The sequence below is a fragment of the Rhinolophus hipposideros genome, assembly GCF_964194185.1.
Source record: "Rhinolophus hipposideros genome assembly, chromosome: 15".
In the NCBI taxonomy this organism is placed as follows: Eukaryota; Metazoa; Chordata; class Mammalia; order Chiroptera; family Rhinolophidae; genus Rhinolophus; species Rhinolophus hipposideros.
The window spans coordinates 53,808,123-53,828,885 of NC_138061.1; the positions used below are offsets into that span (position 1 = coordinate 53,808,123).

At 39.9% G+C, this 20,763-nt stretch overlaps 1 protein-coding gene across 21 annotated transcripts in view; it reads right to left on the reverse strand.

Annotated features, from left to right (window-relative positions):
- Positions 1–20,763, reverse strand: part of KCNMA1 (potassium calcium-activated channel subfamily M alpha 1) — a 709,234-nt gene that overhangs the window by 237,877 nt on the left and 450,594 nt on the right. For all 21 annotated transcript variants that reach the window (XM_081075057.1, XM_081075054.1, XM_081075040.1 and 18 more), the window contains one exon: positions 2,738–2,813. In XM_081075057.1, coding sequence (XP_080931183.1) covers positions 2,738–2,813 — 76 coding nt within the window. The remainder of the gene's footprint in view (positions 1–2,737; positions 2,814–20,763) is intronic.

The window sequence follows — 20,763 nt, forward strand, 5'->3', positions numbered from 1 at the left end:
TCACCAGGAAAGCAACAAGGTACAGAGGAGTCACCAGAAAACCGCTCAAAGTCTAAAGCCCTACACAAACCAAGCCTTTCATTTATCTGTGCATGGGGGTGCACAGAAGCAAGGAGCCAAGACGAGCCAGGCACCTGGAGAAAGAACGGGTTCAGAAAGCTGTCCTAAAGCCTCCAGAGTTCTTTCCATTCAGTGAAGTTTAGTCTGGGCCTAGAGATCTGGCCTTTGCCTACCCTCTTAACCTCGGCTTTCTTTTTTCCCACCTCTAGTCCCAAGGGCACGGAATTATTCAGAGTTCCCCCAAGGGCCATGTTCTCGCCCCTGTGTGCTTTCTGCAGCTTCTTTGATTGGAAGTCAGCCCCACCCTCTTGACATGGCACATGCGCAATCTCCAGCCTCACCTGGATGACACCTAGCTTCCTGCAAGGCTTACCTAGCACACCTGTGCCTCAAAGAGGTCCTGATCTTCCCTACATTCATGCTCAGCCCAGCAGAATTACTCCCCTCACGCCTCACCTCCCCAGGTATCCCTGTATCTCAGCACAAGCCACGCCGCCGAGAGGCTGGCTCTCCCTCCCCCAGTGAGCTCTCTGTCCTACCCCACCACACTGCGGGCACAAACCAGTGCTCCAATCAGGCTTGCTGAACTGGAACTGGGACAATCGAAGTTGTGGGGTTGTGATGACAAGCGCCCCATGACAATAGAAGGAATTTCAGCAGAAAGTGGCATTCTGGGGAAATGCTGCTTTGGGCTCGGGGTCACTGACGCCACCCCCAGCAGCTTGCCACCCCATGACCCCGCCCTGGGAGCGCTGTCTCCCAATTTACAGAGTCCTCGCTTTCCCTAGCCGGCTGCTTCAGCTCTCTTCCCTCTGCACTGGGAGAATGAACCACCCGTGAGTGTAGACTTGCCAGGTGGCTCACTCACCAAGGTCGCTTGTGCTATTTGCTGCAGCCAATGGAAAGGAGTCTTTTCCAAGGAATGGGAAATGTGTGGGTCTCTTGATAAAAGTCCAGAAAGAGATATTTTATTCGGATGACTCATCCTTTTCCCAAAACTAGAAAAAAGCCACGTGGAATACAAGGAAGGAGAGAGAGCACAGTTCTCTCCACGTTAGTTCTCTGAGTAATGGCGCCTTCTTAAAATGCTGGTGTCGGAGAATTAAGATCCCCTGAATTTATGAGACAAGCATAAAACAGGGAGAGAGGGGCACTTCGCCACATCAGAGCTGTGGATGGCTCCACATAACACCGTCCCACTAGGAAAAAAACGAGTGTCTCTAAATACACCCCTGCGATCAGCCCTGGGGACCCACTGATTCTGCCCTAAAAATACAGCCTGTAGAGCACACATGGTATAGGGAAACACTGAAGACTGCTCACTTTGTTGATCATTTTAATTTCAAGAGTCCTAAGAGTCCATTATATAGAGGAGCCATAAAAAGGTGGGTATTCAAGGTTACTGTGACTCAGAGGAATTATGAAGATGAACCATATTCCCTCTGTATCAATAATATTCCGTACTATGAAATAGAGGACTGATAAATTCTGACCCCATGGTAATGAACGTGTAGACTGGTGGGGGCATCCAATAAAGGATTTCTATTGCATTAGATGCTCACTTCCTGTTTACCCTGGCTAACAGGACGTGAATTTACTTCACATTCACATAGATACATAGTTAGGGAGGGAAAACCAATTCAATTTAAAACAAATAAACAGAAAGTACTAAGACCCAAAGAGGAAAGCTAATAATAGCCTGTCACATTTGCTGGCTGTGACAGATTTGGGAAGCTGAGTCCCAGCCTCAGTTATTGGGAAAACAGAGCGGAATACAAGGCCCCCACAATGCAGCTGTGTTGATTATAAAACACAAAACAGAGGTGTCCTGTTTTTAATCATTTATCAAACACGTTAAGAAGAAATGGAACATTGGCAGTGAGTGTCTTAAACTGTAATTTCCTAAAAGAGAAATTCATGACCTGTGCTTATTCCCCGTTAGAGTACGTCTAACTTCTTTTATTAGTTTATTCATCAAGACAGCCCTGGGTTCAGGCTAGCCCTGCAAACTCACAGGTCATCAGGAAAGGGATCTCGGGGGGAGGTTTCCTCCTGGTCCAGCAGTGTTTTCTAGATTATAACACGGTGAACAGAAAGTCACGGAGCATTCGGCACAAGGTTTTTAGGTATTCCCCAAAAGGCAATTTACAGAGCAAACCCCAGGGGCTACACTGGCTATAAAACGAACATCTAAAATGTACTTTGAAATAAAATGATTTTCTGTTTGCCGTACGAGGTTTGTGATTGCCTCTCAAAAAGCATTGCTTCTATTGCTTTTACGGCCAGGTTCAATTTCTTATTTAGTGATGTAATAAAGGGGCGATTTAGAACTGGGAGCAAGGACTTCCAAATCAATGAGCAGATATATCCCTCATCCGCTGTACACTCTCCCCATGATGCTGTAGCTGATTTCCTGATTTCCAGGCAACCCCACACAGTCCCCCAGTCTGGGGACGCAGGCACAGCTGTTTCTCTCTCTCTATCACAGAGTCCCAAGCCCTGCTGAAAAGAGCGACCCAAACCCTACCCTGAGCTTCCTCTGGATCTCTGGGTTACATCACTCGTTCTGCGAATAACAGACTTTAACTTTATTGTGATGAAAGCAAAACACACCTGATGTTTACCATGTGGCACTGGGAATACCAATGAGGAGAAAACAGGAGACAGGACATCTTACCTTGTTTTAAGGATATTCAGAAACTGCAAAATTTCTGAAAACTGGATCAGTCTGAGAGCTCTTAAAAATCTCAAACCTGGAAAGAGAAATGAAACAGCGATGCATTATTTTCAGTGCGTGGTTTTAATCTGCTGTGGGATTTACAGCTGACATGGCAGAAGGGAGCTAAAGTTCTTGCAGAAGATTAAACCATCGGTACCTTGGACATAGTCCTTCATTCCGATTCTTGACTGGTTTAATCTACGCTGGTAAACGGACTTGCTCATCAAAGAGGCCTGTTTGGAACGCAGTGGAGGAAGGCCTGATGGGGAGAGCCCACTTCAATAATGAGGGTTCTCATGTGTCTGCCTCTGATTTAAAGCACTGTTTCTAAGTTAACTAACTGTCCGAGAGGATTTTGTCTCTGAAAATTACTGGGAATAGCTCAGAGTAAGTAACCCTTATGGTAAGAACACATTAGGAACAAATCGGATGACCTTACGTCTTTGATGGATTTTTTAAAACCTTTATCTTTAGTCCCAATAAAATGGAAGAGTGTAGCTCACAGGGCTATCTGTTTACTAAGAGTATACAACTCATTACTTCTGGATTCAAAATTTATATAATCCCACTTTTACTAAGTGTCAAGATGTTTCTTTTCTAAATCAGCAAACTCTCAAATGGAGAAGAGCCAGTGTTTCTAGTTTCTAAGGGACTTGGGGCGGGGGGATAGACCCAATCAAGGATTAAAGAAAATTCAAGTTATTATTGTGTTTTAATAGCCAAGAGTAAGTGTGTGTGTCTGTGTCTGTGTGTGTGTGTGTGTGTAAAACATTATGAGTCACTCATGAGGTTTTAAGACTTGGCTGTCAGGCAAGAGACTTGCTTTCAAAATACTGATTATCACACTTTGAGACGCTCTCAGTATCATACCATTCTCCCAAAGGGACTTTCACAGATTTCCCGAAAGCATTTTATTAAGTGCCCCCACCCCCACCACCACACACATACATGTGGGATAAGTGGCACTCAGCACCAAGTGGGCTAAGATGTTGACAGGAAGTCCAAAGCCAGTGGTGACATTCCATTCTGCCCCATCTCTGAGGCAGGAATGGGGCATCAAAAGCACAGTGGTGGGAAGAAGCGGTGGCGATTCCCTAGACACGCCAGGATGAATCAATGAAAGGAGACAGGCCAGGAGTTTTCTCCTGTGCAAGCTCCACAGTGGGCCCAGTCAGATCCCTCCTTGTTCCAGCAGAAGGTAACAAGGCAAAACGAACTTAGAGCCACAGCACCAGAGGGAGAAAAGGATAATGGCTCAAAAGGAAATTTCTCATCTGAATAGGATTTACCTTCAGGAACAGAAGATTTTTTCAGAAAACATTCGCTTTCTATTCTAAATGATATTAATATTACTTGGGTTAAACAAGAAAGTGCAGAGATGAAAAGGGATATTGACGAAACGAAAAGGTTCGCGAGCTAAAAACACAGTCCTAACCAAAATGATGACAGGTTGACTTCACACTGCTGAAAATGAAACTTGATGCGGAAGACGAAACTGACAACCATTCTCAGAAAGTAGAAAATAAGGAAAAGTGTGGACAAAAAGAAAAAAAAGATGAAGCTAAGAAAACAGAACTGGAGTGAAGATTACAGAAACCTAACCTATGGATGAAATGTTTTCCAAAGGGAAACGAGACCCTAAGTACGTCCAGGACATAATAGAAATTAACTTTCTAGAAATGAAAAAATGACTTGAGATTAAAAGATAAAATGGATGACCAGCTCTCTGATACCATTGCAGAGAAGTATATGACTTTTTTTTCTTTAAATGTCATGTATAAAAGTAAATGAAAAAAAAATAGAGTATGAGGTCGGGACGAGGGGTTAACATTAGTGCAACTAAGATCCCATTATATAACAGTCAGTTTTAAATGACAGTTGGGCAACACTCAGAATTTTAAGACAAGTATTTGTATACCCAGTCAAGTAGTTGTTCTGCGGTAAAGGCAACAACAACAAAAATATTTTCAAATATCCAAGGTCTCAGAAAATATACTTTTTGTACAAAAACATTTTCAAGAAAGTTTTCAAGCCTTATTCAATCAGAAGGAGTAGCAGGAGCTGGACAGTGCATTTTTTTTAACAAATTATACAGTTGGTCCTAAGCATCCACTCACCCCAACACCATTGCCACATGCTGCTGGGAGATAAAATAATAAACTCAGAAACTTGAGGTGAAGGAAGATTGGTAACACTGACGCCAGCCAGGAACATACGGATGCTTTGGGAATCTATTAGCCACTAATGGTTTCATCCTGAAAATTTGAGTGTGCATGCATATACTTTTTTTTTTTTCCACTTCTGGAATGACCCAAATTTTGAACTGGATTTCTTTCTTTTTATCTTTAAGTGATGCTAGTTGCACCCTATATTGTTTATTTGTCGCTTGCCATTTTTTAAAGGGACTCACAAAATAAAACAGAACACAAGCTTTTCTTTTAATCGAGGTGTAGGAAAAGAAGGGTAGGGGAAAAACAACGCAGCTGCCACTAGTTTCCATACTCTTGCTACAGGTCAACTGCAGCTCCAGCTCTAAGTACTCTGCCAACAAAAGCAAGCAGGGAGACACAATAAAAATAATAATGTATAAAAGAAAAGAAAAAAAAACAACAAGCTGGTCAAGCTGGTTCTCAGGAGAACAGTTATCCCAGGATGGAAACCTGAGAGCAATGTCCCTACAAAAGGGACCCAGGGTGATGTAAGAGGAGCATTCTCATGGACTGAACAAGAGACAGTTGGCTTTGTTTATTTGACTGTCTTATGCTGGTCATTTTCATGACACTGGGTTCTATGCACACAAATGAGTAAACCAAGTTTGACATGAGCGGAAAAAAAATCAGTCGACATTTTCTGCTTAAATCACACCAGGCTATTTGGAGAAACAGTGGTCTGAAGCATGTATGTATTAGGTGGGTGCAATCAATGAGGGTTTGCAATTATTTTTCACCTTTTAAAACTGCAATTATTTTTGCACAGACCTAATATCTTTCAGGCCAGGGTTCACAACAGTCCTCTAACGGCTTTCTGCCGTGGACACCTTGTGGTCTATTATTCTCAGCACAGCAGCCAGAGTGAGCCTTTTTTTTTTTTTTACGATAGTTTATTTTTTTATTTTTATTTTTTAATTAAATTTATTGGGGTGACAATTGTTAGTACATTTACATAGATTTCAGGTGTACAATTCTGTATTACATCGTCTATAAATCTCATTGTGTGTTCACCACCCAGAGTCTGACACAATAAACTGCATTGAAGAAAACATAGGTACTAAACTTATGGACCTTGGGTTCAAAGAGCATTTTATGAGTGAGCCTTTTTAAAAGTAAAATCATGCCACTTCTCTGCTCAAAATCCTCCAGTGTCCCCCATTTCAAAGAGTAAAAGTCAAAAGCCTTCAAGGACCTAGAGCACAGCCATCCTCATTTCCTCTTGGCCTTATTCTCCTCCTAGTATTACGTTTCCTCTGGTCTGTCTGTTCCTCAGTGATCCCTGACTGTGCAGCCATATTCCTGCCTCAGGGCCTTTGTACATGCTGTTCTCTCCGCCTGGGACACTTTTGCCCAGATGGCCACATAATGCACTCCCTCACCTCCTTCAGGTGTTTACTCAGTGTCCCTATCTCAGTGAGACCTTCCCTGGTCACACTATCCAAAACTGCAACTCTCCCCTCACACCTTCCCACCTGTCTCTTTATTTCTCTTGCTTGCTTTTCTTTTCTCCTCGGTATAAAGCACATGCAATATTATTTAGGTAATTTGTTTTCTGTCTACTTAGCTATAGCATGCATCAGCTCTAAGAGGGGAAGGACTGATGTCTAGTTTGTTCATGACTAGATATCTCCTACACTTAAAAAACTGCCTGACATCAGGTAGATGCTCAATCCACACTTGCTTGCACTGAATGGATGAATCAGACTTGAGAAAGAACTCAATGGCAGAGAGCTACAGGTTAAATACTCTGCATCCAGAACTCGGAGACTATACATTGCTTACTAAAGGGGAAGGCCAGGACCTCTGCGAGTTCACCTGACAGAGGTCAGAGGTGATGCCCTTAAGAAATATAAAGCAGCCAACCCAGGGAAGAGCCTTAACCACTGGTCACTCTGCGGCCCCCAGAGAGAGCCCAGAGAGTACGACAGCAACTCGGAGTACATACAAGAGGCCAAGAAAAGAGGGAGGCAGGATGGACAATGCCTAAGTGACAAATTACGCATCTTCTGTGCTTTAGAATACTATGTGCTTATTATTTAGTCCATATAATTTAAAATCTCTGAAATAAAATAACTTTCTAGGGAAACTGAAAATGGCTATAAGAGTTCTGGACAAAATGTGTGTGTATCAAAAAGCATGAATTATGCCCCCCACAAAGGTACCACGTCCTTTGGTTTTACAAGTGCGTTACTTTATCGTATCAAGAAATAGTAAACCTCCCTATATACTCTTTAATTCTATAGGGAAGTAATCAAAATGCTTTTCTCTCTTTTTCTGTACTCACTATTGATTTAGAAAGCTGGCGTTAGCTGGACACAAGTAGCACATACATTTTTTTAAAAAAAGGCACGCTCCTTACAGTAACGACACTAGCATATCATAACCGAGATTATATTAAATGAATAACACGCAAGAGCTGTAGTGGATATTGTGGGGTACAGCCCACATCCCTTCTTCGGAGACCTTTATTTGTCCCCAGCTTCTGGTCTCCCCAGAATGTTACACTCCTGCCAGAGGTGGCCCAAGACTAGTATGTGTGGGGACAAAGGCCTGCTGCCTCGTTGTGATTTAGGCCAACTCTGAAGAGTCATCAAGTTGCAGAGTGTCCTGCCGGTTGGGCTGAGGCCTCTGGTCCAGCTGCAGCTCTCCACCATCCTAGTTTCCTTCTTCTCTCACAGAGAAGGGCATGGAAACCCACCTTAGAGACTGCATAGCAGGAGACTAAGTATTCTAATAATACACGTGGGCACGTTGGAGGTCCTCAATCAATGGTCATTCCATCAAAACAGCATAGAATCATATACAATCCCATAGAAAAGTCAACAAGACAAATAGAAAGCCCAGAATCCCCCCCACCCCCACCCCCCCACACACACGGTATATAGTGTTATTGTTAAATTATTGGTGAAATGATGTTGACAATGACGTAAATCTGTTTTTATTGAGTGCTTCCTGTTTTGAATGACTTCCTACATGCCAGAACATTTAACTATATCTTATGTAATCCACACAACAGAAGAAAACAGCTAAGGAAACAGACTAGAATGTCCAGCACACAGTTTGGAAGCAACAGAACCAGGTTTCAATCCAAATTTGTCCAAGTCCAAGAATCCCCAGCTTGCAAGCCCTGCCCTGGCACAGAGTTTGGCCAGCCAAATTCCATACATCAAGCACTTTCGACTCAAGTAAGCACTTTCAACACTGGGATCATCTTGCCAAACTCTCCTAACAATTTGCATTTCAATTAGTATGTAAATGCCCTGTTGCCAACATCCCCAGGATTTAGTATTGTGATAAAAGAAGGAAAGAAGGGAGTGTAAGAGTCCCAATCCCAAACACAGAGGAGCTCAATGCTGTTTTAGTTTGCTATCCCATGTTAATAAATGAATAGTTTTTTCATATAATGATTACTCACTTTAATTTCTTCTTTAAAGTGCTTTATAGTGGCCTTTGCCAGTTTACCTGTGTCTTCCTCTTATTCTTATTAATATATTTGAGCTCTTTTAAATGAGGATGTTATATGGTATATATTATCTCCTACAGGTTGTCATTCTTTTAATTTTGCTTAAAATTGTTTTTTCTAAGTCTAAAATTTTTCTTAAGACGTTTTTATTTTTCAAATTCTAAACTTTGTTATATGGTCAACTATATCAGTCTTTCCATCATTGTTTCTTTGTTTTAATATTCAAAAATGACCACCTCCAACCTAAAACATATTTTTTAAAAATGCATCTACGTTTTCTCTTTGTACTTTTAGGACAGTGGTTTTGAACCTTCGCTGCATATTTAAATCTCCTGGAAAGCTGTAAGAATGATTGATACTTGGGTCACTTCCTCCTCCCGGTTCTGACTCAATGGGCCCGGGGTACAGACAGGTAGAGGAAATGTTAAGGCGCTGAGGTGATTCTAAAGAGCCATCCAGGTTGAAATGCATTGCAGACTTTTTCTGTAAATAGGCCAGACAGCACACATTATAGGTTCTCTCACAACTATCCACTCTGCTGTAAACGATGTGTAAATGAATGGGCATGCATGCATTATGCCAGTAACATTTTATTCAAATAAATAGATCATGGGGCCTAGTTTGCTATACCTGCTTTAGAGATCTGCTACTCAAATTCCCTATGCTGGGAACCACTTGGAATTTGTTAACATTCAGAGCGTGACGCAGTGTGTCTGACATGAGGCCTGCTCCTCCGCAGTTCTAACCAGCTCCAAAATGTAGCAGACGCTCTTGGTGAGACACCACACTTTGAAAACACAAGGCAGCAGTTCCCAAATGTTGCTGCCATTGCAATCACCTGAGGATTTTAAGACCCTCCTGATGCCTCCCACCCCCAGATGTTCCGATTTAATTAGCCTAGGGTACAGTGGAGATATGAGAATTGTTTATAGCTCCCCAGTGGACTCCAAAGTACATCAAGGTTGGGAACTGCTGGTTTAGGATATCTTTTCTTCTTCTTTTAACCTCTAATTTGTTAACCCATCTTGATGTGTTTATCTATTGTGGTTAATAGTGTGCTAAAGGGACCGACTTTTCATTTTTCCCCCCAAATAGTTAGCAAATTTCCCTCTGAGTAATCATTTGAGTGATCTAAAACCGGCTCTTTACTTTTATTAATTATCAAGAGCATACTAGTTAACTATAAGTTAGAATACATCAATAGAATAATGAGAGATTACTTATAATATAGTGCAGTTGGCTCAAGATTTTAGGAAAAAATAGTCTTAACAACTCTAAGAGAAAGATAATTTCTACTTTAGCATTTGTGATTGATAAAGAAAAGAGTCCCAGATCTTTTATGGGGGTAAAGAATAACAACAAAACAGCAAACAAACAAAATAAAATAAGGTCCTGGCAGATCCAATAAAGAAACAAATAAAAAAAAGTCATGCACAATTATATACTAATAAAACTTGAAAAACTCAGTAAGAGGGGACGACTTTCCAGAAAATGTAAATTTTGAAGGTTGACACATAAAAAGCAACATTATAGAATAATTGAATTATAAATTGAAAAAAAACTACTAGCTTCCCCTCAAAGACGTGCACCCATATCATTTATTATTAAATTCTTTAAAACATTTACATTGTATTGAAATGCCAAACCACCATAATACAAAAAAAGGTGGAAAGCCACTATACTTGTCTTATAAGATGAACATAAATCTGACTTTCAAAAACACAAAAGTAAAACAATCTCACTAAAATCAGCAATGTTCAAATTCTACATAAAATATACTAGCACATATGATTCATCTCTGAAGTAAGATAATGATCTACAGCATTCGGGTTAAACACAGCAGATGGAATGGAATGGTTTATCCCTGCCTTCTCTCAAAACCTCACTAACGCAATACTAAAGTGGGGAGAAAACAATAAAGTCCCACAAGGACAAAAAAAAAAAAAGGAAGAGGATCTGCAGCACTTAAGAGAAAACCACATGCTGGTAAATAAAAAGCAGATATTCTTTTGGAAATTAACTTGGCAGAGCTGAGAAACCTGATTTCATATTTGTACAACATATACAGTAAGAATATAAATACAAATATATATATATATACACATATATACACATATATACACACATATATATACCTATACATGTATTTCCATAATAATAACAACAGAATATCAGAAATGTCCTCAATCAATAAATTTCAGTGAGGAATTCCACAAAGATTGAAGAAGGTAGGTGGGGGTGGTGGGGTGAGGAGATCATAATAGAGAAGAAAACAAATGTCCAAAAGATGAAATGAGGTGACTAGCACTGGAAAGTGGGAAGCTGGGACAATAACTGACAGGCTGGGATGCCAAACAAGATCACTCACTATACAGCAGTAAGTGTGGGCATTTTAGGGAGCAAAGCAATATCCTGAGATAAAGTCCAGAAGACAGCGGTTGTCTCCACCGCTGCAAGACCAGGTATTGGACCAAAATATGCTATTGCACTCCCAGCATTCCCCAGACAAGCAAAGGCAGCATTTTCATATAGGCTAACAGAAAATCTCAAATTCACAGAAAAGCACAAAAATCAAAATTTACCAAACACTTGAGGAAAATCAACCTTCTTTGAAGGCAGGCACATATTCTATCAAACTGACACTTGAAGATATAACATTAACAAAGCAACAACCTTAGAAATAGGTTAATTGAGAAGCATCAAGAGTATGTGAGAAAATATGTCAACTCAACAAAAATCAACTAGGTATCTTAAAATTTTAAATTTTGAACATCAAAACTTTAAAAGACCAACTAACCAGAAGAATGACTATAGCCACATACAAATTAGAGGGTTGGACTGTCAAACAGAAATCTCTGTACTTTTCAGGATGAAAAGTACAAAGGAAATGTTAACAGACATGAAAAAGAAGTAAAGAATTTTGAACATTTATGCAATTGAGTTTCTCGAGGAAAAATAAAGACAACAGAAAGCAGGAAAATTTCAAAATAATATAAGAAAATAGTTTCCCAGAACAAAAGGATAATCTCAATCCTTAGACTGGAAGGTCTGTTAAGTGCCCAACTAGTTAAAATTTAAAAGACTCACATCCGGGCATATCATGGTGACATTTCAGAACATCAATGTGAAGATGTAAAACCCTCAAAACATTGAGAATAAAATTATTGTTGTAATTCTCCTGGCTGCATTGAATGCAAGAAAACTGAGAAAGGACATTTTCATAATTCTCAGGAGAAATGATTTTGAACCAAGAGATACATACTAAGCCAGCTGGAAGAAAAATAAATCCAAAAAGAAGTGAGCAGGAAATCCAAAAAGCAAAGCAGGAAAAGAACAAAAGTAACTGACTAGTTTATGAATTAACTGAATATCATAAAAAATAATAAATATTAACAATTATCTAAAATTAAAATCTCTAGATACTACACAGAAGATGAAGGTATGAAGGAGAAAGGGTGGGAAAGGTGCGTTAAAGTTCTTGTCTTGCTTCAGGGAAAGATACTATTAATTGCACATATTAACAGAAAAATCTAACTTTAAGTATGTGTCAAAAACTTAAGAATATATTTGGAATTATAAATTCTAAATCTTGGGAAGGGGGGGTGAACAAATGAAAATGATCAACCAACTAGAGAAAAAGAATTACGGAAAATGAAACAAAAAACATCATATTAATTAGAAAATACCATTGCCACGGCAAAAAGAACACAAATACATAGCAATCACATAAAACTGAATGGGTTGAATTCATCTATTAAAAGACAAAGACTCTCAGGTAATATAAAAACAGCAAAAACACATTCCAGATGCATGCTGTTTGTAAGAGATACACTAAAAACAAAACACAAAGGAAAGTTACACATGAAAGGCTGAACAATATCTACCAGACAAATACTTAGCAAAAAAAATGGCAAACAAAGCAATAATCATATCAAATAAAGTATCGGCTACTGTGATACTTTATTTATCAAAGCAATGGAGTAATACTTCACGTTGATAAAAGGAATAATCCACCAAGAGTATGTAACAGTGAAAGAACTTTACACAACTAAGAATATACCTTTGAGCTACATATAAAACAAAATATGGCAAGAATGCATTGAACAACAAAAAAATTGATATTGCCACGTCACAGTGGAAGACTCTAATGTCCATTTTCCAGAAACTAACCAAAATACAAACACACATATAGAATATTGGCATAACGTTTAATTCCTTGCGATATACTCATAGATACCTATATGAATGGATGGAGAGAAGGACACATGTGTACATATACTACTCAGTAAAAGAGGAACACACATTCTTTAATAACAACTATTGAACAGTCACAAAAACTGACCATGTATTAAGCCACAAAGGAATGTCACCAAATTCCAAAATGCAGATATCACATAGGCCACATTTACCACAAAGCAATACAGTAAGAAAATCGCAAAAGGAAAGGCAAATTAGGGTATATCACATAGAGAAGAATAATACAATAAAGAAGTCATCACAAATGAAAATGGAGAATAGCATTATGCAATAATGATGGGACAATTGGTTAACAATGGGAATCAGGCTAAACAGCTCATACCACAACTGAAAATGAATTGAGATGAATTAAAATTAAATGTAAATAATGTATCATAGAAAAGAAGAAAATGTAATTATGTATTTATCAGCCCTCTAGAGAGAGGTCTAATTTCCAAATTTAGATGTGAAAGGAATCATAAAAACTTTTAAATATCAGATCAGCCACCATGAAAATATCAAAATTCCACATGTCAAAAAAGTAATGAGGATAATAACCTATTAGAAAAATAATGTAATCAAGTATGATACAATTAGGATAAACTCTTTGTAACGTCAAAAGCATGTATATAAAACATTATATCACTGCCTCATAAACAGGCAAAAAATCATAAGTAGGCACATTATTAAATAGGAAATATAAGTAGTAAACAACCATTAAAAATTATTATACTTGGTTGAAATAAAAAAATTCAAAATAAAAATTACAGTAACATTGTGTTTATTCTACTTAACTAGCAATATATCTGAGATTCACTTAGTAGAGACGGCTGCAATGAAACAGCCTTATAATTTGATGGTGGATTGTAATTGATACACCATTTTCAGAAAGTAATTCCACATTATGAATCAAATTAATTCCATTTCTGGTAATAAAACCTAAGAAAATGTAACAAAATATGGGGGGGGGGAGCTCCAGGAACAAACACATTCATTGCAAAACTATTCATTAAACAAGAGAAAGAGAAAGCAGCTTAATACTATCTAAAAATAGGTCTTAAATATAATCCATCTCTTTTATGGGGTATTATACAAGTTTGAATAATGTAACAATGAGAAAATGCTCGTGATATAATGAAGTTCAGGAAGTTAGATATAGAAAATAGAATGGTAGTTGAGGAATGGGAGAACGGAATTATTCAGTGGGTACGGAGTTTCAGCATTTGCAAGATGAGAACTTTCTGGAGGTCTGTTTCACAACAATGCGAATATATTTAACACTACTGAACTGTACACTTCAAAGTGGTGAAGAAGGAAAAATTTATGTGATGTGGTTTGCACCACAATAAAAAAAAATAGCAACTGAAAACATGGAAAAGACAAAGAAATTGGATATAAAGTGCATGTTCTCTATGATAAAACTATGAAAAGTATAGGCATATGAAAAATAAAAACTAGAAGAATAGCATAAAACGTTCCAAGTGGTTATGCTACGGAAGCAGGATTTTTGGATTTCTTTAATTTTCTCAAGTTTTTTTGCAATTTCCTATAATATTTATATTACGATTTCTATTTTTATTTGTAGTTTTTGGTTGTTGCTATTAATAGACAGGTCTGAGTACATGTCTTCTGGCTCAGAGTCCTGCACCCACATCAAAGGTTCAGTAACCTGAGGCCAGTGGCTTCAGGAGAGGAGGTGCTCTCCTGAAATAAAATTCCATAGTAAATTCCAAGCCACTGCTGTCCCTTCAGAGAGTCAAACTTGGCACCTGTGACCTGAATACTCAGGTTCTGACAAGTACTCAGGGTACTCAGTACCCTGACAAGTAGTGCCGTGGAATTTTAGCATTGGCCACCTAGACAGGTTAAGGGATTTGGGACCTCTTTCTCAGATGGAAGCAGAATTGCCATACTGACAGAGATTGAGGGATCCACGGGTAAATGATAAATCAATCACTGCTCAGGGTCCCCATCATCTCAGGACAGAACTCAAGAGATTCCTGCCAGCAAGGTCCCGTTGGAGTGGAAGACTGAGAAACACAAAAGCCCATGGTGGGAAGCCTGCCAGGGTTTTCCAATTTGCTATTTTTCATTCCCTTTCACTCCTTAATCTTTAAATCCACAAAGCTGAAAGGTTCAAATAAACCTCTGTCGTTTCCAATCCCTCCACCTCCATGCAAATCCAGAACAGCAATTATTATTGTAGTGTCTGACAAGGTCATGGTCATCTGGCTTTGCAGCCCAAGAGCTCAAACAGAGGACAGGAGTTATCAGGGGACAGACAAAGCACAGGGAAGCTTCTCTAGGGTGTCCTGCACTCTGATGCCATCACCGGGTCCCACCTCACATCCCCAGCTCAGTCACTGCCCGGGTCATGTGCTTCTCAGCCTCAGCACAGAGTGAATCAGAGCCTTTCCTTCCCAGCTGGAGGGAGACGACTGTCTTTCTTACTCTCACATTCCCCTGGCCTTTTGTTCCTCCAGTCAGAGCCAGTGTTTTATAACAGTGCTTGCTTGTCTGACCTTCTCAAATCCTTCCCTCGGTAATTGTTCAGGCTGTTTTGTTCCCCACCTTATCCCAGTCCTGCTTCCTGTCTGACACATACTAAATATCAGTTCATATTCCAACTGGGATTGTCATCTATTCATTCATTTGTCCGTCCATCCATCCATCCATCCTTCCTTCCATCCATCCACCCAGCCATCCATTCATCCATGCCATACACGTGTAGTGAGTGCCTGCTCTGCAGCAGTCACTCATTGTTCTACCCACTGAAGGCACAGGTATGATGCTTCTGCTTCAAGAGTCTTCTGTTTGAATAGAGGAACCATAGAGTAGAGAAACAGTTTTTTAAAGGTAAACCAAGAGGCTGTATGGCTTTTACCTCTTAGATATATATGTAAAATAACTCATCTTTTCCCTCTCCACTGCCAGAATCATGGCCCAAGCCACTATTACATCTAGCTTGTCCAAGAACCCCAAAACTGGTCTTCCTGTTTCACTTTATTCCCCCTGCACCACCTGCCCCACCATGCAATCTCTAGAAGGCAGCCAGCATGATCTTTTCAGACTCAATCAGAACAAATCACTCCCAGCTAAAAGCCCTCAGATGGCTTCTCTCTCACTAAAACTAAAGTTCAGATTCCTGATCTTGCTCTGAAGCCTTTACGTGATCTAGTCTGTCTTCATTCCATTTCCATTCTCCCCTTCCTCACACCCTTCACACTGTGTCTCACTCAGCAACTCAAACATTCTCCAGCTCAACCTCAGCTCAGGGCCTTTCCCTTCCATTCTTTTCTGGAATGTTCTTCCCATAGATCATTGCAAGGATGACTCAGCTGACACTAGTTCAGAGACATCTTCTCTGGCCACCCAATCTAGAGCACCCCACCCCCATTACCCTGCCCTTTATATGATTTATCACCCTCTCGAATGATTTTATTTGCTTGTTTAGATGTTTCCTGCCTGTCTTCCTCAGCAGAACATCAGGTCCACAGCAGCAGGCACCTCATACCCTGCTCACTACTCTGTCCATCATCTTCTAGAACAAGATGACGGGCACATAGTGAATAAGCACTCGGTACTGAAAATGAATGAATAAATTTATGAGAAACCTTTTCAAAGCAAATGTAAGAAAGGAAATGGTACAATAAGTGAAATCTATGGTTTTACTCAATTGCTCAACCTTTTCAGGAAATGGTCTCTTTTCTCTTAGCTTACCAATCCCATCATCGATGCTCTTCTCTCTCGCTGCTTTAACTTTGGCCCTCACTGACACTGGATGTCGTAAAGCACAAAGAAGCTCTTCCTTGAAGTGAAGAAAGAGGGAATATAACAATCTAGTCAGCAGATCTAAAGTCACAGACATGGGCATAAATATTTACATTCCAGATCAAGCCCATGCCAATATTTCAGCCCAAGGAAGCCTGTTATGTCCGTTCCAACGGAAGGGACTGCCTGGGATTCACCTATCGCTTCCTACATACTTTTGGCACACATGGTTATACAATCCAGAGGTACTTTGAGCTATGCCTCCCTACATCAGAATCCTAAGCTGACTTCCCAAACTACTACAATTCACTTTAAAGAAGCTCCTGCTACCATTAACCTTTCTGGAAATAAGACTTCCGAAGACTGGGATTTTTAGGTCTGAAAATGTAAAATTAAGCCATTCATTTCAAACTGCTATACATTATGGATGCCCAAATAACACCAAATCCCTACTGGAAAACAGTTGAGACAGAAAAAAAAATCTTCCCAGAGGATGTCTCTTATGATCTCTGCTGCGTGAGAATAATGAACTACCACCCAAAACACGCTAGACATTTCCATGGCCCTAAAAAAAAAAACAAACATACACATATACATACATACATATATATATATATATATATACATATATATATATATGTGTGTATATATATATATATATATATATATATATATATATATATATATATTCGATAGATCTAAACTCCTCTTCTGAAAATGCTGACTCACTGGAAATTCTTACCACTTAATAAAGACTCTGTTCCCGTCATTTCCCAAGCTTTCCCCAACACTTCTGAAATATATTATTTAATAGCTCAAAAACACTCAGACGCTCTAGAGACCAGTTATATTCATCTACAAAGGAAGGACGGGATTTCAGCCTCACCCAGCACATCTGAGCTCAGGGATATGCCAAGCAAAGAGGAGAGGAGAAGGCCATCAACTATCCAGTGGACATCACCCTAAAACCAGCCTGTAGGTAGGGCACTTGTTTCCTGGGCAGCCTCCAGGAATATGGGATACTTTGGGGGGAATGAGTGCCAGGGTTGAGAGGGACCTTACCCCAAGAAGCGCAAACCCTGCAGCAAGACACTGACGACTGCCAGAAGTTCTGTGGTTCCTCCTTCTCAGGAGCTGCGGGCCCACAGCTCACCCGGCAGCCATTGTGGAACAAATCGCTGAGGGACTTTTTGCGGCGCCTGGTAGGTCTGTAAACCTCTGTGCTGGTCCGTTGGGGTGGGTGATGGTAGACCAGAATCTTACTGGGGATCATGGCGGAGGCCGAGAGCTGGGCTGGGTCCAGGTCCCCTTCAATTCACTGCTTGCTCATGCTCTGCCATGACTGAAAGGAGCCTGTGTTCCTCTGACTGGTGCTGCACACAGGTCCTCCCGTCCAGCACAATGTGGTGTCCCAGCATCTACGTTCTGGTGGAGCAGACAGAGACTGTCCTCCTGCACCCGCCAGCCCACGTGCAAGAACCCCAACATGCTCTGGGCATCAGCTGGATGGAGCACATCAGAAAGGCAGTTGGGAAGGAAGGGGGCAGCCTGCTGACCCATTATCAGCAGTCCTACAAACTGATCAATCAGAGTCACTCTGGAAATTATCACATAAGCTCCTTTGGACATGGTTTAGGGGGATGGAAGGACAAAGGCTGTAATTCCTCCAATGAGGGGGTACAGAATAGAGGGTGGGGAAGGCTGCAGTCGAGGGCTCATTGAGCCATTTCTTTAATTTTAGTGATCCTGTCTCATGATGGAGGATTCACAGGGAAGACTCTTCTAGGATGTGATTATCAACCAGAGAGGAAGACTGAACAGCCCCACTCCTGCTGCCCCACCTCCCACCACCAACATAACCCAAATACACAAATCCTCTGCTAATCCTACATGTAGGAGTGAGATGGAGGAGGGAGTCTGGGATCTCCAGAGGAAGAAGAGAGGAGTCACTCTTGTGTTACAGCTCCCTGCCCCCCACTCTCCACTGCCTTGTAGCTCTCAGCATCTCCTCTCATTGACAACGCCAGCCCCCACCTTCTCCCAGGCAATGAGTGCAAACACAAATACAGAAGGGACAGTTAGAGGAAAAAATATCAAAAATATAAACAGAAATATCTAGATTCCATAAATTGTTAGGTAAGCCTCCCCATAATCTGGATGCCACCGATTTGTCCAGCCTTCACACTGCCCTCTAGCAAAGCTAAAACTACCTAAAGGAATTTTCAGAGACAACCAGTTATGTTTCCTTAATGCAGATTAGTTCATTCACCCAACCATGGTGTATTGAGCATCTATTAGGTTGGTGCAAAGGTAATTGCGGGTTTTGCAATTATTTTTAACCTTTTAAATGCAATTACTTTTGCACCAACCTAATGTGAAATGCCAAGCATTGTGCTGGGTACTGGGTATTCAGCAATCAACAGGAATAATACAAGTCCAGCCTTGATGGAGTTTATAGTCTAACAGGACAGAGAAGCAATATAAATGTTCTATCATAATTTAAATAAATTAATAATTTGGTCAAGGGCTGCAAAGGAAAAGTATTGAGTAGCCAGCCATCTACGTGAGCATGTGTGTACGTGTGTGGTACATATGTGTGTATGCGGATGTGTATGTGTGTGGAAATGTTGTGATGTGTGTACCAGAAAGGACTTCATGTTAATTCTGAATCCTAACAGTTGAATAGCACACAGCCAGGTGAAAAGAGACGAATAAAGGTTGCGGTGAAGGGAATTTTTTAGGCTAAGGTACAGCATGACAAATGCCCTGAAGAGGGAAGAAAATGACTTGAAAGGAACTCAATATGTCTAAAATGAAATAATTAACGGGAGACTAACTTATTAAGACCTACAGTTCTCTGGGAATAATAGACATAACTACGGGTCCTACAAGACATTAAGAGGATAATGAAGGAATATGATGAACAATATTATGTCCACAAATTTGAAAACTAAATGAAATAGATAAATTTCTTTTAAAAATACTTTTTCAAAATGACACAAGAAGAAACAGAAAATCTAGACAGCCATATACCTGTTAAAGAAATTTAAATTTCAATTAAAAACATTTTCACAAAGAAAATTTCAGGTCTACATGGTTTCCATTGGTGAATTCTACCAAACATTTCAAAAGTAAATAAGGGGTGGCTGGATGGCTCAGTTGGTTAGAGTGCAAGCTCTTAACAACAAGGTTGCCGGTTCATTTCCGACATGGGCCAGTGAGCTGCGCCCTCCACAATTAGAATGAAGACAACGAGCTGCCACCGAGCTTCCAGAGGGCAGCCAGATGGCTCAGTTGGTTAGAGCAGGAGCTCTCAACAACAAGGTCGCCGGTTCAATTCCCTCCATGGGATGGTGGCTGTGCCCTCTGCAATAAAGATTGCAGGTGACTGGACTTAGAGCTGAGCTGCGCCCTCCACAACTAGATTGAAGGACAATGACTTGGAGCTGATGGGCCCTAGAAAAATACTTTGTTCTCCAATATTCCCCAATAAAATATTTTTAATCAAAAAAGTAAATAGTACTAATATTACACAAAGTCTTTTAGAGAATAGAGGAAGAAGAAACATTTCCCAACTTGTTTTATGATATCAGAATAATCATGACACCAAAACCTGAGAAAGGCATTACCAAAACAGAAAAAAAAGAAGAAATTACAGACCAATACACTTTAGCAGTATAGGCAAAACAATCCTGAAATGCACAATAGTAAAATAAATCCAGAAGTACATGAAAAGGGTGATATATCCTGACCCAGTGGTGTTAATCAACGAATACAAGATCAGTTTAACAAATGAAAACTAATAATGTAATTCAGTGCATTAACAAATTAAAAGAGAAAAATCGTGTGACCATCTTCATCGATGTCAGGAAGAAATCTGGCAAAATACAACAACCATTTTATGATAAAAGTTATAAAGCTACATGTGTGTTAAAGACGATATATTATGGCCTAAACAAAGTTGAATCATGAAACTAAATAGAGTTCAGAAACAGCTCACAAATATATAGTCAACTGATTGACAGCAAAAGTACCAATGCAATTCCATGGGGACGGGAAACTCTTCTCAAAAAATGGTGCTACAAAAACTGTATTTCTGCAAAGGGAAAGAAATGCATTTCAACTCTTACCTAACACTACATATAGAATTAGTTTCAGATGGATCACAGACTTAAAAGTTAAATATAAAGCTTCTAAAAAAGAACAAAGGAGAGTATCTTGAGGACATGAGGAAGGTAAAGATTTCTTAGGACACAAAAGGCACTGACAAAAAAAAATTGATTAAATATCATTAAAATTAAAAA